General features: G+C 38.2%; 2 protein-coding genes across 6 annotated transcripts; one reads left to right on the top strand and one right to left on the bottom strand.

Moving 5' to 3' along the window:
• Window positions 1-432: 432 nt before the first annotated feature.
• On the bottom strand, window positions 433-2,708 carry pfdn4 (prefoldin subunit 4). Its single transcript, XM_037244826.1, has 4 exons — window positions 2,612-2,708; window positions 1,771-1,878; window positions 1,563-1,703; window positions 433-733 (listed from the first exon to the last, which is right to left on the bottom strand). The coding sequence occupies exons 1-4, from the start codon at window positions 2,699-2,701 to the stop codon at window positions 602-604; spliced, it is 471 nt and encodes a 156-aa protein (XP_037100721.1). The 5' UTR covers window positions 2,702-2,708; the 3' UTR covers window positions 433-601.
• A 1,927-nt stretch (window positions 2,709-4,635) lies between these two features.
• bcas1 (brain enriched myelin associated protein 1) lies at window positions 4,636-17,692 on the top strand. Of its 5 annotated transcripts, none has more exons than XM_037242227.1 (15): window positions 4,636-4,744; window positions 4,838-4,881; window positions 5,132-5,207; window positions 6,720-7,027; window positions 11,699-11,839; window positions 12,552-12,605; window positions 13,280-13,315; window positions 13,513-13,731; window positions 14,379-14,435; window positions 14,569-14,610; window positions 14,704-14,757; window positions 15,063-15,101; window positions 15,735-15,857; window positions 16,092-16,310; window positions 16,849-17,692. In XM_037242227.1, exons 2-15 carry the CDS (start codon window positions 4,843-4,845, stop codon window positions 16,915-16,917), a joined length of 1,476 nt encoding a protein of 491 aa, XP_037098122.1. In that variant the 5' UTR covers window positions 4,636-4,744; window positions 4,838-4,842; the 3' UTR covers window positions 16,918-17,692. The 5 variants fall into 5 exon arrangements, with proteins under 5 accessions (XP_037098122.1, XP_037098138.1, XP_037098113.1 ...); XM_037242218.1 differs by having other exon boundaries at window positions 4,637-4,744; window positions 12,516-12,605; XM_037242243.1 differs by lacking the exon at window positions 12,552-12,605.
• The last annotated feature ends 3,186 nt before the right edge of the window (window positions 17,693-20,878 follow it).

The raw sequence follows: 20,878 nt of genomic DNA, 5'->3' as shown, positions 1-20,878 counted from the left end.
CGATGTCTACTTCAACTATTTTATTACTCAATTTGCACTTATCTTGTACAATACTGTAGTTGTGATTCATTTTTGTCTTTCTTACCTACCCACGACTGACCCTCATCATTACCATTTATTTTCTACTGCACTTGTCCTCATGGAGCCAAGCCAGCTTTGTGCGAGAGGTGAGCTAAATCCTGGATAAGTTACCAGTCAATCGGAAAGCACATATTTACACATAGATAACACTGTCATCTATGAATCTAAAATGAATATAACATGCATATTTATGTAAAGTGGGAGGAAGCCCGACTACTTGTAGTAAACACCCACAAGCACAGGAAGAAAATGCATAATCTATACCTGAAGGCTGGAGCCAAGATTTGATCCCTGAAACCATTGGATTTAAAATATTTGCCACAAATTAACCTTAAAAAAAGAGAGACTGAATAATATATACTTGAATGGCATTTATTTATTTCATTTTTCCCCCCCATTGTTGATTGTTGTCCTTGAGGTTCTTCACGATAACATCACAAGTCGGGTCCATCTGGACCTTCTGTTTGTGTGTCGAAAGTTCTGTCAAAGTCCTTACGAGGTGTGTTGACAATGTCTCGCCTCAGCTTTCATCCGCCTCCAAGTTGATGTTGTTACCGAACTTGGCGTAGAGCTGCACCTTCAGATCCGACAACAGTTGCTGGATGGTTGACACTCGCTGATCAAGCTCTTTGACCTCCTGCTTCAATGCTTCCTGCTCACACAATCAAGCCACTTACAATTACACACAGTGGACGATTCAAAGGCCTGTTCCAAAGAAAAATTCAGTGGCTTTTGTTTTCCAGTTCACTGCTTATTTTCCACTTCATCGTCTGCCAGGGCTGTTGTTATTCCCGGTCCCACGGTGCAGAATGGTGACGTCTTTTGCCTTTTAATTACGTAAAGTCGGATAAATGTGACCTCTCAGTTCAGAGAGATGTGTTTCGGATCTAGGACCATAGATGAAAGTGACCCATGTTGGACTTGAAACAAAAAATCAGCACATAATAAGATAAGGAAAGACAAGTCTGTAGAACCCAAGGAAAACTTCAGTGGCGTACAACTTCACTGTATCATAATGAGAGTTGCCTCTTGCATTTTGGTCACCTAAATAAAGAGAGTGAAAAACCAGAGGCGCTACAAACTATATCCAAAGTTATACCTTTGTTTTTAAATGAGTACCTCTCTGACAGTGTCAATAAGAACCGACCATTATATTTGTGTATGTTTATTCCATCATGTTTAATCCTAATTTATTGATTTGTGGTTTTTAACCATAAACTCCCTTCACTGATTGGCTGGGAGAATTCACATGGTTCGGTTTGGATTAGAGTAAAACGTTTCTTACCCTGCACAGGTATAATTCATTTTTTTTACTCATGCAAAACAACATAAAGATGTTGTTTTGTATGAGTAAAAAAAAGAAAGCATAAAACATAACACAATCAAAAATCACAGTTACATTCAATCAATGGAAATCATTTCATACAATGCATCAACTTGATAAGCATAGCGTGGTGATAGGAGATGTGAAGTGAACCTACCTTGGCAGCCTCCAGCATCTCTTGCGATTCTTCCTGCGTGTGACTAATGAAAACGTCACCGATTTGATAAGGGATCAAAAGTGAGTCATCGTCAAACATTAATAGGTCGTCGCTGGCGTCCTCCAAGTTCTGCAGTGATTTCTGCAAGGCAAGAGAGCACATCAGTGGTGGGAATCACAGACAAACTCTCAATATTAGCAAACCTCACCTTCTTTGCCTCAATTTCTTTATTTAGCTCTGCCATTCGATTCGTGCTCCTGGCAAACTTGTTGATCTTCTGCTGGTCTTCAAAAGTGACATTGACATCTTCGACCCCCTAGGAGTGAGAAATGCAGGTTGGTGAAGTCAAACACAAGATACACGCATTGTTGAACTTGCATAATAAATTGTAATTCTGTGATTAGGAAATATTCTGGAGGTCTCAACATGCACAAAACTCCATTTTGATAATCACGCATGCCCTTGAGAAAATGTATGTATTTTAGGAGTCTACAATGCAACACCTCAATTCATAAATTAGTAGAACTGCTACGATTTTATTCTACTGCTGTGTTTTTCGTTCCTGTAGATGTTTTCGTTCATGAATTCAAACGACACGGGCATGGTATTACGCTACCTTTTCACCAAAACCCAGAAATTACAGACACCTACAGGACACGCAACCCAACTGAGAACAGAATGAAGCGAGATTGAACTCTGCAACCGCTATTAATAGGTGAATCTGAACGATTTAACAAACGTATTGCATTGTCATTTTGTTCATTCGTCTGTTTGCTTATTTAAAAAAATGAGAGATCGTTTGAGAAACGAATATGCTATCCAACTAATTACTAATAAATCGCAGAATAATCACGCAGAATGACTGGCGAGGTAGCTAGCTGCTACTTAGCACATGCTGCTATGATTGAAATGAGGGTGTGACCGCGATCAAAAACCATCGGAAGCGCGCTCTTACAGCACCGACAGTTTAATTTACAAAACACACAACATCTATACAAAAGCGGTAGCATATGTTGGAGACCAGAAATAGTCTTTTAAAATCAACTTACGGGTGTTGATTTTATGGTTGCAGCCATCTTCAGTTCTTCGTTGAAACAGTGGGGAAACGAGCGCCAGGATGAAGCTAACAGCGCCCCCATGCGCCGCGGTAGACCACATTTTCTTTCTCTCTCTCGAACAGAGAAGTGGACACAACCTTACAAGAATTTTTTGTTGTTGCATGAGGCATATTTTGCATTTTCCCACAGTTTAGAACAGTTTCAGGCTGTCTTAATTTCACACTTGGCAGCATGGTATCTGACAGGTTAGTCCACACAGTTCAAAGGTCATGGGTTGTAAACTGCTGGGAAAGGCTCCAGCACACCCATGTACCCAGTGAGGCTAAGCAGTGGCAGAGAATGTCACATTTAATGGGTGGACAGGCACTATTTGGATACAAACGTGTATGAAAAATGTCAGAGGTGTTATTAAATGAGTCCACTGTCATTATATCTCCAGCAAACAGTACCGTGCCCTAACCTCAAATATTTACTGAACATCTGTAAAGAAAGAACACCATTAATCCATTCTAAATGTGCATGCCATCCACAGTAGCACCCCAAATGTCGAGCCCAATCTTTTCCATGATGCTTCGTTGTATGAGCCCAGCAGCATTCTTAGCCATTATTTATTTATGTATTGAAAAAAAATCTTATTTGACACACACATTTACTCCATTTGCCATGAAAAAAAGTGCATTAAATACGTGTTATTAAACACTTTTTTTTAGCATTGTTGTAATTGGCATGTGTCATTGCCACCACGTCTGATATAAAGAGCGCACTCCAGACTGGGGGAATCCAACTCCCACTTTAATGTGCACGCCACAATTGGTACATTGTGCTCAAGCATTCCAACACTTACCATCAATACAGCACATTTTAGGTCCATTTAAAAAGAAAAAAAACATGTTTGTCTTCCACAGTGTGATGTCAGTGTTGGCTTCTGAGAGAAACAAAACAAACGCTAAAGGAACTTTTGTCCCCGTAATCGCGACACATTTCGACAGCTAAAAAAATCAAAGACTGATAAAAGGAAGAAATCGGTTGATGAGCTGTCATCTTGGATGGTGAAAGGTTTGCAGAATTGAGAGGCATTGTGCAATCTTTAACGGGACAATGATCTAATCACAGAGCTCAGTCTTTTTTGATGAGCTCTGATCAAAAAGAGCCCTTACTCACTCTTGACAGGTCACAAACATCTTTGCTTTGAAATGGAATAATGTCACAGTCGATATTTTAAGCCTCATGTCGGTTTTGATTAAATGGAACTGGAATCTTAATCAAATAAAAAAATAAGACAACTGGAATGTCACTCAGCTGAGTGCAGAGCCGCCAACCTTGATTTTGTTAAAAAAAAATAACAACAGGACCGCGGCAGTTTTTACACTGGGGCTGGAAAAATGACTGTAAAAAAATAAAAAATAAATAAACAATAAAGTGCGTGTCAGTTTGGGTTCACAAATCACAGCATTTGTATGTTTGCTGTTTAGCAGTTTTGAGCCACCTTTGAATAGGACTTTTTATGCTAGAGAGCCCTTAGCACAGGCCCAAATAATTTTAATAAATAAATAAATAAATAAATAACAGCAAGAAAAAAACAACAGCATGTGGTTGTTTTTGGTTTGCTTCAATGCGTCTGTAGATGAGGAATGGTTGTCTTGTGCATTTGAGCATCAAAATATGTTGAGATACTCTTCTGCACATTTGTTAAATTAAAGCAGATTTGAAAGTGTGTGGTCTTTATGTGGCTCCTATACATTATATTTCATGTATGTTCAATGTTTGCAGCCGTAATGGAGTCTGTCACTCAAAACCTCGTTACCCATATTATCTGAAAAATACAATTTAACTAAGTATAAAACTCACTATTATTTTTACAACGCGAAGAAGGCTCAAGAGGGCTTGAACTAATCATGTGCTGCTGCTGCACGTCTTTTGGGCCTTCCAGGCAGAAAATCTGATTGATTATTTAAGAAGAGTCCCACCCATCTGCAAGCACACATATAATGATCTTGTCTACAACGGTCGTAGGTAAGCACAGTTGGGCTGAAGTGACGAGTCCACCCCTTTTGACAGGGTGTCACTCTACCTGTTGTCTTCCAAGGGAGGATCTCATTTACTTAGACCTGAAGAGCCGCTTGGGTAAGGCGATTGATTCACGTTACATGTGACCAAATGCTGCAGTTACTTCTGTTCTAATTTCTCTTGGCTTCCCTGCATCTTTTGGTCTTACAGTAAGTATGGGGAGTGAGCATTCCAAAAACAAAGATCCAAGCAAGGTAATATGACAGATGAAGCAAATTCACCTTGGAAACTATTAGTAACTAATAACAATAATACAATTCTCATTATTATAATTTTGGATTATTTTATTAATCATTAATGAGAATAAGTGGTCCAGGTGATTATGATGATTATTCATTTGGTTGTTAGATTGTTATCATAGTCATACGGTAGCATTTAGGAATGCTTACTTGTCTTTTTCACTTGTCATTTGTCTTTTCATTGTTCCATACTATATGTTTATAGGTCAATCAGTGTGATAAAAATGGAGGACTGAATGACCGAGCAGAAAACATTACATCAAATGGACTAGAAAATGAAGGTGAGTTTTTTATATCAATGTTACGGTTGAACTTCAAATATACGTACATATCACAGTTTTGTACGGTTGAACTTCAAATATACATATCACTGTTTTGTTGGGATTTGGAAACACGTTTTTCTAAAAAATGGAAATGGAACATGTATTCTAGCATAATACGAATCAACTTTCATCTTTAATAAATAGGCAGTGGTTTATGTAACTGTAATATTTTACTTACCACATAAATGTGAAAAGAACTTACCACTGTTAACATTGCTGAGAATAAACAAAACATTAAAAAAGAAAGTGCAGAACATAGTGAGTTGCACTCACATTATGATTAAACATTCACCTGTCCAATGAACCATCCTTAATAGCAAATAGAAAATTTGAGTGATCTTAACTAATGGTAAATTCCTTTTATATTCTGTTTCACAATCTCCTTCACAGTTCTTGTTGAGGTTGTTTGTTGCAAAAAAAAGATAAATCAAACTACATTTTATGACTGGATATGCGTGACTATAAAAATTCATTTTCCCAAAAACCTTTGGTTGAATTCCGAATTGTCAAAGGTGCCCTGTTCAGCTTTCGCATTTCTATTATATTTATAATTATAACGCTGACATCGATAGCTGCCAAATTAGATCGTACATAATCATAATTATGTTTTTCCTCGCTTACTTTTCAAAACACATTATGTCTCTATCTGTCAGTGGTAAACAAAATCAGCCTCCCATGCGCAGGATGAATTGGTCCTTTGGACTTTTTAATGCTAGGTAAACAGTGACTGTTTCTTGGACCCTCTATTGTGAACTATAGGCGTAGTCTCTCAAATTGACTATTTAATCTGTCATGGTGCAGTTACTGTCCCTGCAGAGAGAATCATCCAGTGAGATGATGTTTACACAATGGTGATCAGGTTAATCTCATGTTCTTGGGTAGACAAGCCCATGTTTACTTCATGGAGCACGATTCTTTCAAAGAACAGACACAGCATTTGTTATACTCTAACTGATTTAATCATTGACAAATATTAGTTTGAACAACCTTTTAAAGGAAAATGCTAAAATAAAATTAGCTCAGTTTATGATGGACAAAATTTGGACAAAATCCCCATTGAGCTGATTTATTGTAATTCCCCAAAACGGGCTAACTTGTGTGTTCACTCTAAAAGATTGCATATGCTGTTGGTTACAGGTTTTACAAAATCACATTGCCTGAACAAGGTTATATATTTGTATAAACTCCTCCCGAAAGGTGCGAAAAGTACGGTGTGTCAATATTGTCAGTTTGGCAGAAACAGATCCTGGGTGCGCCCGGTTAGTAGATTATCTTACTTATTTGAGAAATCAAGCTTGTGCCTGTTTTTGCAAGGGCAAACCTTCAGCAAATTCACATACATTCAGATGAGTTAAATGAAAACAAAACACAGCTTTAATGGGATTGGTGGCCTCCAAAGAATTATCAGAGCAAAAGATTTCTCAGTCATGATTGTTATGTCACCATTTGACTTTTTTTTATTCTCTTTAGCTGAAGGTTTGACACCAAACCAACAAACCAGCAAGGTTGCAGCATTCAATTCTGACGCAGATTCTGAATATGTGATGATGTACTCGGATAGTCAGCAAGCTGAAACCCAAGTTGTTCCCGAAAAGCCGGCCGCCACCTCTGAGACAGAAGAGGCTGAGAAACCTGAAGCAAAAATGCATTTTTTTGACAAAATATTCAAAAAGAAAGCAGAACCAGAGGCGCCAGTTGATGCAGAGCATGTTGCTGTGGAAGAGACTCATGAGAATATTGCAATAGAAGCAAGTCTTCCTACCACAGACACACAGCTGGTGAGTATTTTCACTTTTATGGTTAAGGAAGGGACCAAGAGTATGGAGATTTTGGTTGGGTTGGGGGTCAAGACCAGGTTTTAGAGTTTGTTTTGAAATGGGATGAGAATATAATTCTGATAGAAAATTTTGGGCCCAGGTCTTAGGTCAGGCGGTTAAGTTTCTCGTGAGTTCTGGCAAAGGTTCTAATATGAAACTCTAAAAACTAAACCACTAATATTTACAAAATATAAAACTTAAATACACTCTTTACTTAATTACGCTCCCAGTGGAGGAATTTTAAAGACTCCTTCAGTGGACAACCATTGTTGTCGTACGGTAAGTAAAGTAAGTTTTTATTATCAAGCACAAGTTTAAGTGCTCGTATTGCCCCTAAGGTTTCCAATCAAAAGCAGCATATTACTGGAGTTCCGGTCACATTAACCAATCAGCGCCAAGATGGTTAAAAAAGTGACGTGTCCGTATCACACTTTCAACCATCTTTCCGGATATCGTGAGGCGCTAAGCTAACTTTCTCTGTACAATGTCAAACAATCACATAGCCTCTCTAGTGTCTAATGTTATACATGAAAATCAAACTATTTGTTTATGCAGTAAGATTTGCCATTTACATCTTCAATAATATGCCTCTGAAATCAAATACATAAAGTGTATTTTAATCTGTTGCACCAACTCCTATGAAGTTACAATTTATGGGTCAATATACGTACATCCTGCTCAAAAACATGGTTATTATTTGTCCCAGGGTCAAACGCCAAAGTATGAATCTAAATGTGAATCTTGATTTTCATGATAAAGGAATCCAGTTCAAGCAGAGAAGATGCAGTCAGCACATCAGCACCCAAAATGGAACCGGATTATCTGCATCACCAAGCCGAATCATCCACTCAGACAGAGAGAATAGTTGAATCAGATATTTCAATACAAACAGGAGATGACGCGGAGAGAGCACTGACCACCAAGGTCCTGGTCGGAACGGATCGAGCCAACGAACCGAGTGAATCCGATATTGTGATCGCAAGGGAGGCGATTGAAGAACTGTCGGACAACCAGGCAACAGGGAGCACCACTTTTGACATCATCAATGAGGATAGTGTGTTCAGGGCTGAGAGGGTGGAGGTGACTGGTGGAATCCAGAATCCTGAAAAAAGGAGGCTTGATGACACTCATGACATTGATACAAAAACCCCTGTCAATTATCAGCCAGCAGAATCCATCACTGAGATAGCTGATGAGGTCAACGTGTCTCGGCTTCAGGTTGGAGAAGGCGGCTCAGCGGATGAAACACTTCTGAGTGAGACTGCTGAACCTGAAGTCATCACGCATGATATCACGGGAAGAAATGACATCCCATCAGCCAATGTTGAGCCACTAATCACAATGATGGAAACCATCTCAGAGGAGGAAGAGCATTTGCTTCTTGAAAGACCAAAGCGAGTCTTTGAGAATATTGCTCAACGTGTTGATGTGCTTGAGGATTCTTCAGAAAGAACCACTATTTGGTACAAAGAACTATCAATCATTGACGAAGTTCCTGAATATCATATTGTTAAATGTTTAGCGGATGCAGATGATAAAGACTTTGACACGGCAATGGAACCCAATGCAGAATCTGGCTTTCCTGCAGATGGTAACAAAGAGAAAGCAGTTGCTCTCCCCTCTCAGATCCCCAAATTCAAATCTACTATGCTTCTGGAACCTGCCAATGATGACCACCAACAACAAGCCTACACTGCAGTCAGCTTTGTATCCTCTGCACAGCAGCCTGGCGATTCAGAGCCTACCTTCATGGAGACCATTCACAAGATCGCCTCTGTAGAATCTAAACAGGACATAAAGGCAGTCCTAGGAAGTGTTGATGAAGCTATACCGATCCAAGAATTATCTTCTCAATGTGGAGTCACCAAAGCAGCTTTGCAAGCTGTGGCATATCGCTCGGAACTACTCATCAAAATCCCCGCAGTACCAAGAAAAACTGTGGCGACCAACATTCCGACTAAAGATGACCTACATTTTGAGGAATCTACACAGAAAGAAAATGAAGTAGTTGATGACGATACACTTGATGAAGAATTGTCCTCTGAATTTAATGTCACCAACACATTTGTGGGAGCTGGATTCTGTTCGCAACCACTCACTGAGATCTCAGAGACGAGTAAGAATGAGAATTTTACTCCTGCGAAAGGTTACTTTGAGGAATCTCCACAGATAAAAACTGAGGAAAATACACCTATCCATAAATCATCTCGTGAAGCATCTTTGGAAGCTTTGGCAGAAGACAAATGTCCCAAACCACTTGATCAAATACCTGCAATTTGCAAGCCAATTGTAAAGGATGCTCAAGATGAGATTCACTTGAAGGATTTTACTCAGCTAAAAAATGGAGTAGTCAATAAAATGACGAAATGTGAAGCACAAATAACATCTGAAGATTCTTTGTCAGAAGATGAATGTTTTGAAACACCCAGTGAAATCCCACAAAACTCTGAGCCAACTGTAGAGGAGACCATCATCTCTGCCAAAGACAAGAGCCATTTTGAGGAAACATCTGATGAAGGTGAGATCTGTGAATCATCAAAACATGCACAAGCCGAAAATTCTGCAATCTCAGATGCACCCAAAGAGGAAAATGAAAGCCCTCACAAGACTCAAGGAACGACCGGAATAGAGCCTTTTGAAAATCTTGACGTTTGTACAATCAGTTCTACAGAAACTTTGCAAGCAAAATCATTAACAGGGGGCAATCTGGATTCATGTAACTCAGTTCATGAGGATCCACTAGAAGAGAAGAGTGTTGTCAAAACTGAGGACACAAAACATGATGTTCAAGAGTCTCTGTCCTTAATGGAAGCATTAGATATTCCTGAAGATGAAGCTTGCCTTGGGACCTCAAAGGCTGAATCAAGTGTCAACACAACAGAAATTATGCCTACTGAAGAGTGGTCAGACCAAAAGTTGGAACGCCAGGAACACATGGAAGATTTACTCATGAGGCTGGAGTCTTCATGTACATCTGTTGTTCAAGATTCACCCTACAGACTTCAATATTTTGACATATCTTCATCGAGTGATAAGATCATGGTTCTCATTCAAGTAGCTCCAGAAGAACAGCAATGAAACACAAAAAGTTTTTTTTTTAGAATAATTTAATTTGCTGCTTTGTCTTTGTTATTTTATGCTTTTAAATGTACAGAACACTGCCGTGAACATGATTGCATTTTGACAATGTCAAGGCACCTGTATTTTTAAATAGCTAATTCACTTTGTAATGTAGCAATGTTGACAATAAAATAATAAAAAAAATACCTTGACCAGGCTTGACTATTCTTATTTGTCCATCATGGAGGAATGCAGAAAATTCCCCAACAGAAGGAAGTGCAAAGACCTCCACCAAGACAATAATCTCCACAGAAGACGTCTATTGGTTGGGCTTGAGGAGACATGCACATGTTCAGAGCAGCTCTATTAATGTAAAGGAGCCAACACTGGAGTGAACGGCAACAGATGAGTGGCAAAAGGTTCCGCAGATGACGATTCAGTGAATGAATCTTTCAAATGAGTAAATTTGAATGAACTCATGCTAGTTATTCATCACAGTAAAAAGCACTGCCATTCCCATCGCTAATACTGATAGATAGATAGATAGATAGATAGATAGATAGATAGATAGATAGATAGATAGATAGATAGATAGATAGATAGACAGACAGACAGACAGACAGACAGACAGACAGACAGACAGACAGACAGACAGACAGATAGACAGATAGATAGATAGATAGATAGATAGATAGATAGATAGATAGATAGATAGATAGATAGATAGATAGATAGATAGATAGATAGATAGATAGATAGATACATAGATAGATACATAGATAGATACATAGATACATAGATAGATAAACAACTGCTTGGCTTGCTTTACCCAAAGTAGAACTGACTTTGATTGTTTAACATGACACCACGACAACATTCAAGTAATATCCAAAACAAAAAACATATTTCATAAAACATGGTTCCTTCAAAATACCCAACTAAAATATAAGCAGTGAAATTGAGATATGGACTGCATGTGCGTGACGTGCATTTTCTGTGATCGCTAAGAGCTAATTTAGTATTTTGTCAGGATGCTTTACCAAAATCGTGGTCACAATTTATTTATTTTTTTCATGTCTGTGGCTCTGTAGAATTTGCTGTGATGTTTACAAATTACAAAGTATGTAAGGTCCTTGAAGAAGCCTCATTGTTAACTGAAAAATGCGACTAGAATATTACATTATGTCTGATATGCAGTTGATGGAAGACTGTTGCACATAACATACCTCATGTTCATTGAAGACTAAACAGATGTTTATGAAAGTTACTTTTGTTCAGTGGCAAAATTTTTTTAAAAAAATAATCCTCCCATAATTATCATTAGATTTATCCAAAGCAAGGTATTTGGATTTTCTAACAATTCTTTGAAAAATGACCATCCAACATACTTGAATATCAATGAGTGAGGGGGGAGCATGCACGTTAATAAAAGGGTGATTGTTTACAATGTGCAGAGTAGGCAGAGGCATGGTTGGAATTGTGCTCCCATCTCAATGCTGTGATTAAGACGCTGTTGCACTGCTCTGCTACTGCATAACCCTCCAAAGGCTAATTCTGTGTGATGGTGCTTAGGCGACTGCTAACCAAAACCCAGAGGCACTGACGGAACCAGACGGTGGGAATCCAGAACCAATTGACAACGCTAACTGTCTACCTGCAGAAGACAAGACTAACCCAGAAGAGAGTCCAGTTATGAACTTCTTCAAAAATTTAGTAAGTGACACATTTTAAACCTAAACATGAATAATTTGTATGTTTGTGATATTTTGGTTATTGAATTTTGCTCTTCAATCACCAGAATTGAAGGATTTCATAAAATGTTGATTTGATTAGCTCTTAATCACTCAAATGAACCAGATTATTATTTTTTTAACGCATTCCTTTTGCTAATATTACAAATAAATTGTAACAATGACGTTGTCCGTTGCACAAAAGCTATCCATAACAAATGATGCCCTGATGCACAACAGGCAGCCATTGTGTTTCCTCTTCATCATGCCGTCGTTTGGAACGTGTGGCGTTTTAAAGAGTTACAGTGCCCTCGCGCGATGCTAATCAAGCCTTGGAACATGCGGGAATGTGGCGGCCCATTGTTGGAGCCATCGTGTGAGCTCACAAGGGAGGCCTGTGCAGCTAGAAGTTCAGATTGGTAAAGATAGAGCGAGGGCAGGCCTACGCCATCTCCAGAGCACAATGGCCGCCACTCTGACAGCGACACACTGTGTACACAACATGGCCACCGACAGCGCTTATTTTGTTCGTACTTTTATGAACGACCTTCTTTCTAATGTGCCTTATGTTCAACTTTAACATTTCTAATGTAATCTTTAATAATGTAACACTTGGGCAACCTATTATTCTATTTTGTGTTTTCTTTTTTTTATGACAGAATTTAACGGTAGCTGTCCCTTCCCTTGTTCGGCAGACGACTCCTACTAAAACATCCAAAAAGGAAACTTCTGAAGTCATAACGGATCAGGTGACCATGACACAATCCGACTAAAAATAAATAGTCATAGATGATCACAATGAAAACAAGATGGCATTCTCCATTTTTTTTATTTATGATACTATATCTGTCATTGTTGGTCAAAAACCTTCTGTGTCCAGATTTGTTTGAATTCAAAACTATACTATTGGTTGGTCCGGGTCTGTTGTGGGAGAGTTCAACATTTGTACATGTAATGTTAATTTCACCTGATGACTTCATTAGATCCACTTCCTCATCATGTTGATTTTTTTTTTTATGTTAAACCAGGACTGGGTAATTAATCAATTAGTTTGGATTTTTAGCAGCTTCTGTAATTCAAAGCATGTCCCGCCATATAGCCCAGCCCTTAAAAAACATGGTAACAACTCATATGCATTCATTCATTCATTCATTCATTCATTCATTCATTCATTCATTCATTCATTCAGTCATTTATTGAAATCAACTATAATTGGTTAGCAGAATTTTCCAAAGACTCTGAAAGCCAATGCTTAGTTTTAAATAACAAAGATCAGCCAACGCAGACTAATGGATGTTTTGAGCTGATGGTTAGTATGCAGGTTAAATATGGCAGTTAAAGTAGTTTTCTATTTATTGCCACTAAACTGGATGCATTTTTTACTGATCTACATTAAAATGTTGCCTCTTTTGTTGCAAAACAGCGACAGAGGGAGAAACAGCCAGCGCCAACTACCACTGTGAGCACATTGTTTGTTTCCTTATCAAGCCATTGGGTTCCTATCTGCCTTTGTCTTCGGTCAACCTCCTGCTAAATCTCCTTTATTGAACTCTTGATGGATTTTCAAATCGTCTTGGTTTTAAGTACTCGGCAGTTGTAACATCTGTCCTCCCCATGTTTGCAGACAAACATCCTAACTCAGGCTCTCCCCCAAAGGTTGCACAAGTATCTGATCCTCCTGCCGCCTCCAAGGGAATGTTGATCCCGCCACCTCCTCCTCCAGAGCTTCCAAAACTGGAAGTCAAAGTGGAGCTAAGTGGCAAAGCAGCCAAAGCCTCCACCTCCAAAGAAAAAACAAAAGCTGCGGCAAAGGGCACGGAATCCCCTAAAGGGAAGTCAGCCAAAGATGTCCTGAGCAAATTCTTCCATTCAAAGGTAAATAAACACAATATAAGATTGTGTGCATTAATGCTATTCTAGTATATTCAAAATGTATTTGGTAAAGTTGTCATTCGAACATATTTGGCAAAGTCGTTTGAACATGTTTGAAGTCATTTGCACGTATTGATAAAAATGTTGGAACGATGGGAACAGTTGCAGATGCATAAGTCAATACCCTGTGGAATTATGGGGAAAAAATATTTTAGCATTCGGCCTCCGTTTTACCAATACGTTTGAATGACTTTATCAATTACGTTCAAACGACTTTACAGGTTACGATCGAATGACTTCGCTGCACGTTGGAATGACACAGCCCAGTCAAAAATGTTTACCCAACATTTGTTTATCGTACATTAAACAGGGGTGTGTAGACTTTTTACATTCTCTGAGTGTTTGGTGGAATACATCTCTTTAGGTCTGTGTTCAATTATTTCAAGGAAAAAAAGATACATAGTTAATGTGGGATTTAGTCAGAAGATACCAAAGTCAATTGAGGAAGATGTTATTTGTACTGCATTGTTTTGTTTCATGACAACAAATGTTGTATATGCAGATCATGGGTTGCATACAGTAATAGCAGATGAGTGAGGTTTGCCTTTAACAATGATGATGCTTAACTTAAGTGTTTCAATGTGCTGCAGACTAACAAGGAGACACAAGAGCAAGAAGCTGAAGTAGATCCAATTGTAGAAAAACAGGTAAACTTGTCCAGCTGCTCTCAGGAAGTGTCTGAATCTATTCGAAGCTATTCATGCTAGGCCTCAACTACGTACGTAAAATTAAGAAAAGAAAAAAAAAAACAGCAACAGCAAACGTTAATTTACCCTGCAGGAAACTCCAGTGGATGTGCCCCAAGCAGTTGTACAGGTTAAGGTAAATCACTGAACGTAAATATTTCACTTGTGTCACTTGTGAGAAGTAATCTTTTTATCTAAAAAAATGTTTTCATTTGTATTTGCAAATGAGGCTCAAGAACCTCAGCAGGCAAGAGAAGAAACTCAGATGGTTGTAGAGGAGAAGGTAAAGTAGCAGATGTAAACAAAAGTTTTTTCTTTCTTTAGTTGCAGTAGACTTACAGTTAAATTCAAACTACATTCAAATCTTGCTAGCAGTTGCAAAATTGTCATTTCCCCTTTTGAGAATGTTAAGAAACACAATCGGACAAATTTGTAGGTGGCTTTATGATTCAAGAACAAATTATTTCAAACTCATTCATTCATATCTCATGTTAGTTAGTTAGTTAGTTAGTTAGTTAGTTAGTTAGTTAGTTAGTTAGTTAGTTAGTTAGTTTTGGTGCAAAAATAAAAACCTTTTCCTTTCTGCAGATGACATTAGAGACACCACCGCCTGAGGTAGAAAATGAGGTAATAACCAAGAGGAGTTATTCAGGAACATTCAGATTACATTTATGTGTACCTATTGTGTTATTTTTACAAAGGGTCTCTTGGTTGTATTTAATTGGTTGTATTTAATTGAAATCTTTGCTGGGATTTGGTTCTTTTCTTCCATCTTGTCTCAATAATCCTGCACAATTATTATCTATTCCTCCTCTTTGACCTTCAGGTGTCAACTCTGGTCATTAATTTAACAGTTAGTTTACACGTTTGCTGGCTAAAATGATTCAACCAGTCGCATAAAACTTTATTGAGTCATGACGCATGGGCCAAATCAATCCAGATTTTTGTGCATCCGTGGAAAGTTCTAGGAATTAATTTTATTTTTTGTTAAAATTATTGGGTGACGTGTTCTTTTTCTTCTTTGTGAATACTGCATGAGTCCAAGATAATTCTACTTACACTATTGTCAAGACAATATTCTGTATAGATAAATCAGGGTGTGCTTTTTTTCTATTCTTGCAGGGACTTGGGTCTGGTTTCAAACATTTCCTCTCCTAACAATATTTTTCACTCTTAGGTTTCTACTTTAACTCAGTCCTAGTCGTTATCCTCATAAACTAGCTGGTCATACTTATGATTCTTTTTTGTCTTTCACAAAAGAAGGTGGATCCTTCTAAAGCTGGGACACTGGAGGCCACTGCCAAGCAAGAACCACCACCACCGGTTCAACAAGAAAAGAAAACCCCATCAAAGTCATCATTCTTCTCCTTTTTCAAACCTAATGTAAGAAGCAATCGACAAAACATCTGTTCATTTTCTGATACTTGTGAAAGATGGAGATTGTCCCTGCTGATGCTGAAATTCATATTTCACTAAAAATCTTCTGAACAATGAGACTCATTTGTACTGTGGGATGAACCAAAGCAGGCACGGACTAAATTATGTTGAAAGATTAATCGAAAAAGCGAGCAAACAATCTTACTATGCACCATGATGTGTTGCATTCACTGCTTTCAGGCGAGTGATCCGAAGAAGGCGAGCCCTGCCCCCGTCAAAGCAGCAGATGCATCTCCCACAGTAAAGACCAAAGAGGAGCCCAAAGCTGCAGCAAAGTCATGCGAGGTGGTCATAGACGACAAAGCAGCCTCAGTGGCCCCCAAAGCTGGCGACAGTGCTGCCAATGCAGCCAAGAAGTCAGAGAAGAGGAACTCCATCCAGCTCTTTTTGAAACATCTGGTAGAAAAAAAAACACACACACCAGCAATACTTAGTTACAGGTCCCCACATCATTTATTTAGAGATTAATTCGGAGGCCTTTCCTAACACGTTGCACTATGCTGTGGAATTGTCTCCACTAGATGGCAGCAGAAGCTCATCAGATAATAAGTCAACTTTTGTGTTAACCATAGGAAGGTAGTTTTGTCAGAGTCGCTTTATTTCGTCATTTGCTTGTGTGCAACTTGCCAATTTACATGACCTCGATTTTATTTATTGTATATATATTGTCGTATTACAATGGTCATATTGGATTTTTCTTGGACTGTATAACCAGTCCATATATAATAATAATATAAACAGTTACTCAGTCTATGAGTCATCTCTGAGTGGAACTCAGAATAAACCAATGCGTACAGATGACAACATTGTCAAGATTATCCTTCTTCACATTAACCGGCAAAAACGAGCTAGGCCAGGAGTTGGTTGTATGATTTGTAATCAAACAGTCCAAACATCAAGAGAAGTCTGATCCATTTTCTGATATTCCTCTCTTCAGGGTCAGAAACGTCACTCGACAGATGCCGGGGTCCAGACCGAGCCAGTGACCGTGGCTCCAGCCAAATGAAAACAGAATCTACACTCAAGTACTTCTGTATAGACTTCCTTCTGTGTTTATCTTTCTCGCTGGCTCATGGCAACATTTCACGGAACCATCATATTAATAATTGCTTGTTTTTGTCAGTTTAGCAGTTCAAAGGTCAATACGAGGGGGCGAAAAAAATGAAAGTGAATATGAACTGCGAGTGCAGGTAGTTTTGGGATGGTTTGCTTTGTGACAATGTGGAGGAGGTCAACATTTGGTCAAATCAAAGACTTGAAATGAAATTAGCTTTGTTTGTACTAACAAACACCTTTTACGGGATCCACTAGCACACTTTACTTTTTGTTGCTGGGCGGCAACAGAAATCTTTCTCTTAAATGTGTATTGCGCTTGAGAAAATAGCACTTCAACATTCTGTTATGTTCATGTGAGATGTTCGTACATATATTGACCCCACCTACTGGACACATGAGATATATCACAATCGTTGCTATGTCTAGGAATAATTGCAAGCTTTGAAAATAACAAATTCATGTGGGAATGAACTCTATAATATAATTGTCAATGTGCAAATATGTGTTGTGCGACTGACACCAAATCAATATGAAGTTGCCTCTGAACTGTCAAGTCATGGTTGTCTTGTGGCATGTTCTTGTGTGATTAACATTATGTTTTTGTCTGCTTCCATTAATGTGTTTATGTGTAAGTTACTTCCTGAAGACAATAAAGAGATTTGTCGGTTCTTGCTCATTGGCAAATGTTCATACAGAGAAGCCTTCAATAAAACCCACGATGAGTCCTTGGGTTTGAACATTATTAAGAACATGACGCGTTCATGTGTTTGGTGAACTTGAGGGGAAGTGTGATGCATCAATCACTTTCTGTAAATTCATAGTCAGAGTTGGATTTCGTTTGGATTGCTGACTGACAGCTGCAAGAAAACAGGAACTCTCACAAGGAGGTATTTTATTTAGCTGAGTTACTGGGCTACATAGAATAGAATAGAAACCTTTTATTGGCATTGTACAACAATAGACAAACCGGATGTACAAGAAAATTGCAGAGTCTTTAAAGGTGCTGGTTCCCGGTATAAAGAAATATACGTAAATAATATAAAATAGTAAATAGTATAAATAGAGTAAAGTAAGTAGTTAAATACCCCTAGCTGCGTTCAAGGGTAAAATCTAGTACAAAAATTTGGATCCAGTGCAAGGCTTGTTTCACCTGTTTGAGAATTTGGTCACATCATTATTCCTGTCACATAATCGTATAATAAATATAATCTCATTTATATGTGATGTAAGATGTTTGAACCGAGGCCCCATACATAGTAAGCTAAAAGAAAAGCCTCGACTCGTCTTTAAACATTTATGATGTCATCGCCCATGATTAACGGGCCTGGTGTGACATCTTTGGAAGGATGCGTTTTAGAGCAGCATCCTCCGAGCGGGAGGCGTTCAACCTCCATTAAGTGGTGAGTCACAGCCCTTGCAGCCATAACTCACACCGCTCTTTTGTTCTCAAGGAGACTTTGCTTGCGTTACTTTGCGTAATAGGTGGATCACTTTCAATTTTGCATCAGTGTAATTGCAGAGGCAATGACGGAAAAGTGAAGACATCGCCTGGGTCGTTTGACACACTCCCAGCTTTATGATGAAACAAGTGGGAGGGAGCTGGAGTTGAACTACTTAGGAAGTGGTCACAAAACAATACTGCTGCATCATGTGACCCGAGATTCTTTGAAGTTTCTTAACCCCCAAAAAGCATCTGACTGAGATTTTAGCATCCACCCATCTTATGGAGATCTGGAAGAACAACTTTGCGTTCTGACAATCATGAATGAACAGCAACAGGTTCAAAACAGCAGGCGGAATTTTGGGGGGCATTGTTATGGAGATGATCCTCTAATGCAGGGGTGTCAAACTCATTTTTTTCGCGGGCCGCATTGTAGTCATAGCTTCTTTCGGAGGGCCATTATGACTGTCAACCCAAATAAATTTATGAGCACCTCATATTATATACAGTAAAAGCTACAAAAGAAACTGACAAATAACTCGTTTTCAAATCAAACTGGTCAAATATTTAGAAAAAAGATATTATTAAAAGTGAAGACAATTTGCAATTCTAGTAATAACACGCGAATTTGATGCACAATTTGTCTTCGCGGGCCACATAAAATGATGTGGCGGGCCGTATCTGGCCCCCGGGCCTTGAGTTTGACACCTGTGCTCTAATGTGACAACAAAAGGCAATCAAAGTTATCAGTGAAACCTTTTGAATGCCTAGAAATGATCCTGGAGTCTGATTTAAAGTAACATTATACACTGTTGAACTTACTTTCAAAAATTATTCTTGAGGAATGTAGAGAACTAAAATACAGCAGATCATATTCTTACTTAAAGCAATTTAACTTTTTTTTTCTAACAGTCAGAATGAGTTTATAAATTAGACATGGAGCTAAATCTCACAAAACATGTACAATTATAAACAGAATAAAACATTTTATATAATTTTTTTAATTGTTTGAATTATTATTAGAATTGAAACCAAATTATGTGCTGTGACTGACCGGTGACCTCGCTTCTCGCAAAAGTCAGCTGGGAACGACTCTGCCAAAATAAGGACAAGCACTGTAGACAATGGCTGGATAAGAATTATAATTAGAATTGATCCAACTAATTTATCTTCTCATTGACTGAAGGCGGCTGTACTAAAAGCATTTACATGATGCGAAATAAATCAATACCATCATAACACTCATCACTGAAGGCAACAAATAGAGAGAAAACAAAGGAGATAATTAATTCCTCACAGAAAGTGCAGCATTGATGTCATGAGGGAGTAAAGGTCTCTTTGCATAGTTTTTGATTTGTATTATTTCAGTAAAGGGAGTTTTTTTTGCTACTTTCATTCTTACCGGTTGGATGTGTGACAGTTTGTGATTTATTGTTTGATTGATGACATTCTCTCTTCCATTTGTTATGCAGGATGATATAAATGTCAAACCCAGTTTAAACCATCTAACTGCATATTTACGTGTTTCTATATTATCAGGTTCAAATCTCATTCATTGTTTTGCATCTGCAATTCTCAAAGGATCCAGAGGTCCGTTCTGAATTCAAGAGAGCGTTCTAAATACAAAGGAGTTTGAAATTTCAGATTTTGAAGGACGTATTTGAAAGCCTTTGAGGAAGCCCACCAATTCTTCTCAGGAGTCCAAAAAGGCAGGTTTGAAAATGTTTCCAGTGTTTGGCACCCCAACAGCTAGTATTATGTAGAATACAATGGAGTCTACAAAGGTGTGTATGGAGATCTCATACGATCACTCTCTTTTTGAGTGGCCATTATGAAAGAAGGGGGGGTTGGGGTCATGAAACTTGGAGAACAAAGAGGTCAGCTGCTTCTGACAAGTCAGGACAAAAAACACATGACCCTTTGCATACATTGATTTCTTATTACCATGAATGCTAACTTTGTTGTTGCTGTATTTAACTGGAAGTAATCTTTTTATGCACTTGTTAGAAAGTCAAAGATAAAAACAACCACTCAAATAAACGTAAACAATGAGTCTGTATCAATTTGTACAACTGAATGCTAGCTATATAAAGGTCATTAAAACAACATTTGTTTTGCATAAACATATGTCAAACATGTGAGAAAAGCCAGGAACTAATAGACAGAGTTGTTATTGTGTAACAGAATCTGTGAGATATTTTTTATAACAACATCAAATAAACATATATAACATATACATGACAAGCGGACAACTTATGGTCAAATGTTCCACCTGGCAGCACATTGAAATTTGTTTTTTTTTATTGCATATGTTTTCAAATAGTGGATAAAGTTCAATACTGTACACCAAAAGCCATTGATGTTTCTTCCTTGAGTCACGTTAAGATTGGTTTGTATTATTATTATTCTTGCTTGACCCATTTGGTGAATATTACTGTACATTATTAAAGCAAAGTGCTTTTCCTTTGTG

Source organism: Syngnathus acus, chromosome 2 (assembly GCF_901709675.1).
Source record: "Syngnathus acus chromosome 2, fSynAcu1.2, whole genome shotgun sequence".
In the NCBI taxonomy this organism is placed as follows: domain Eukaryota; kingdom Metazoa; phylum Chordata; class Actinopteri; order Syngnathiformes; family Syngnathidae; genus Syngnathus; species Syngnathus acus.
The sequence above is the reverse complement of the archived record's forward strand: the minus strand, read 5'-3'. Positions and strand labels throughout refer to the sequence as shown.

Coding starts and splice junctions, on each gene's coding strand:
- bcas1 (XM_037242218.1), top strand. CDS start 4,843: ATGGGGAGTGAGCATTCCAAAAACAAAGATCCAAGCAAG. Junction 12,606..13,279: donor CTGAAGTCATAACGGATCAG/GTGACCATGACA, acceptor GTTGCAAAACAG/CGACAGAGGGAGAAACAGCC. Junction 13,732..14,378: donor GCAAATTCTTCCATTCAAAG/GTAAATAAACAC, acceptor AATGTGCTGCAG/ACTAACAAGGAGACACAAGA.
- pfdn4 (XM_037244826.1), bottom strand. CDS start 2,701: ATGGGGGCGCTGTTAGCTTCATCCTGGCGCTCGTTTCCCCACTGTTTC. Junction 1,704..1,770: donor AAGAAATTGAGGCAAAGAAG/GTGAGGTTTGCT, acceptor CTTGCCTTGCAG/AAATCACTGCAGAACTTGGA. Junction 734..1,562: donor AGATGCTGGAGGCTGCCAAG/GTAGGTTCACTT, acceptor TTGTGTGAGCAG/GAAGCATTGAAGCAGGAGGT.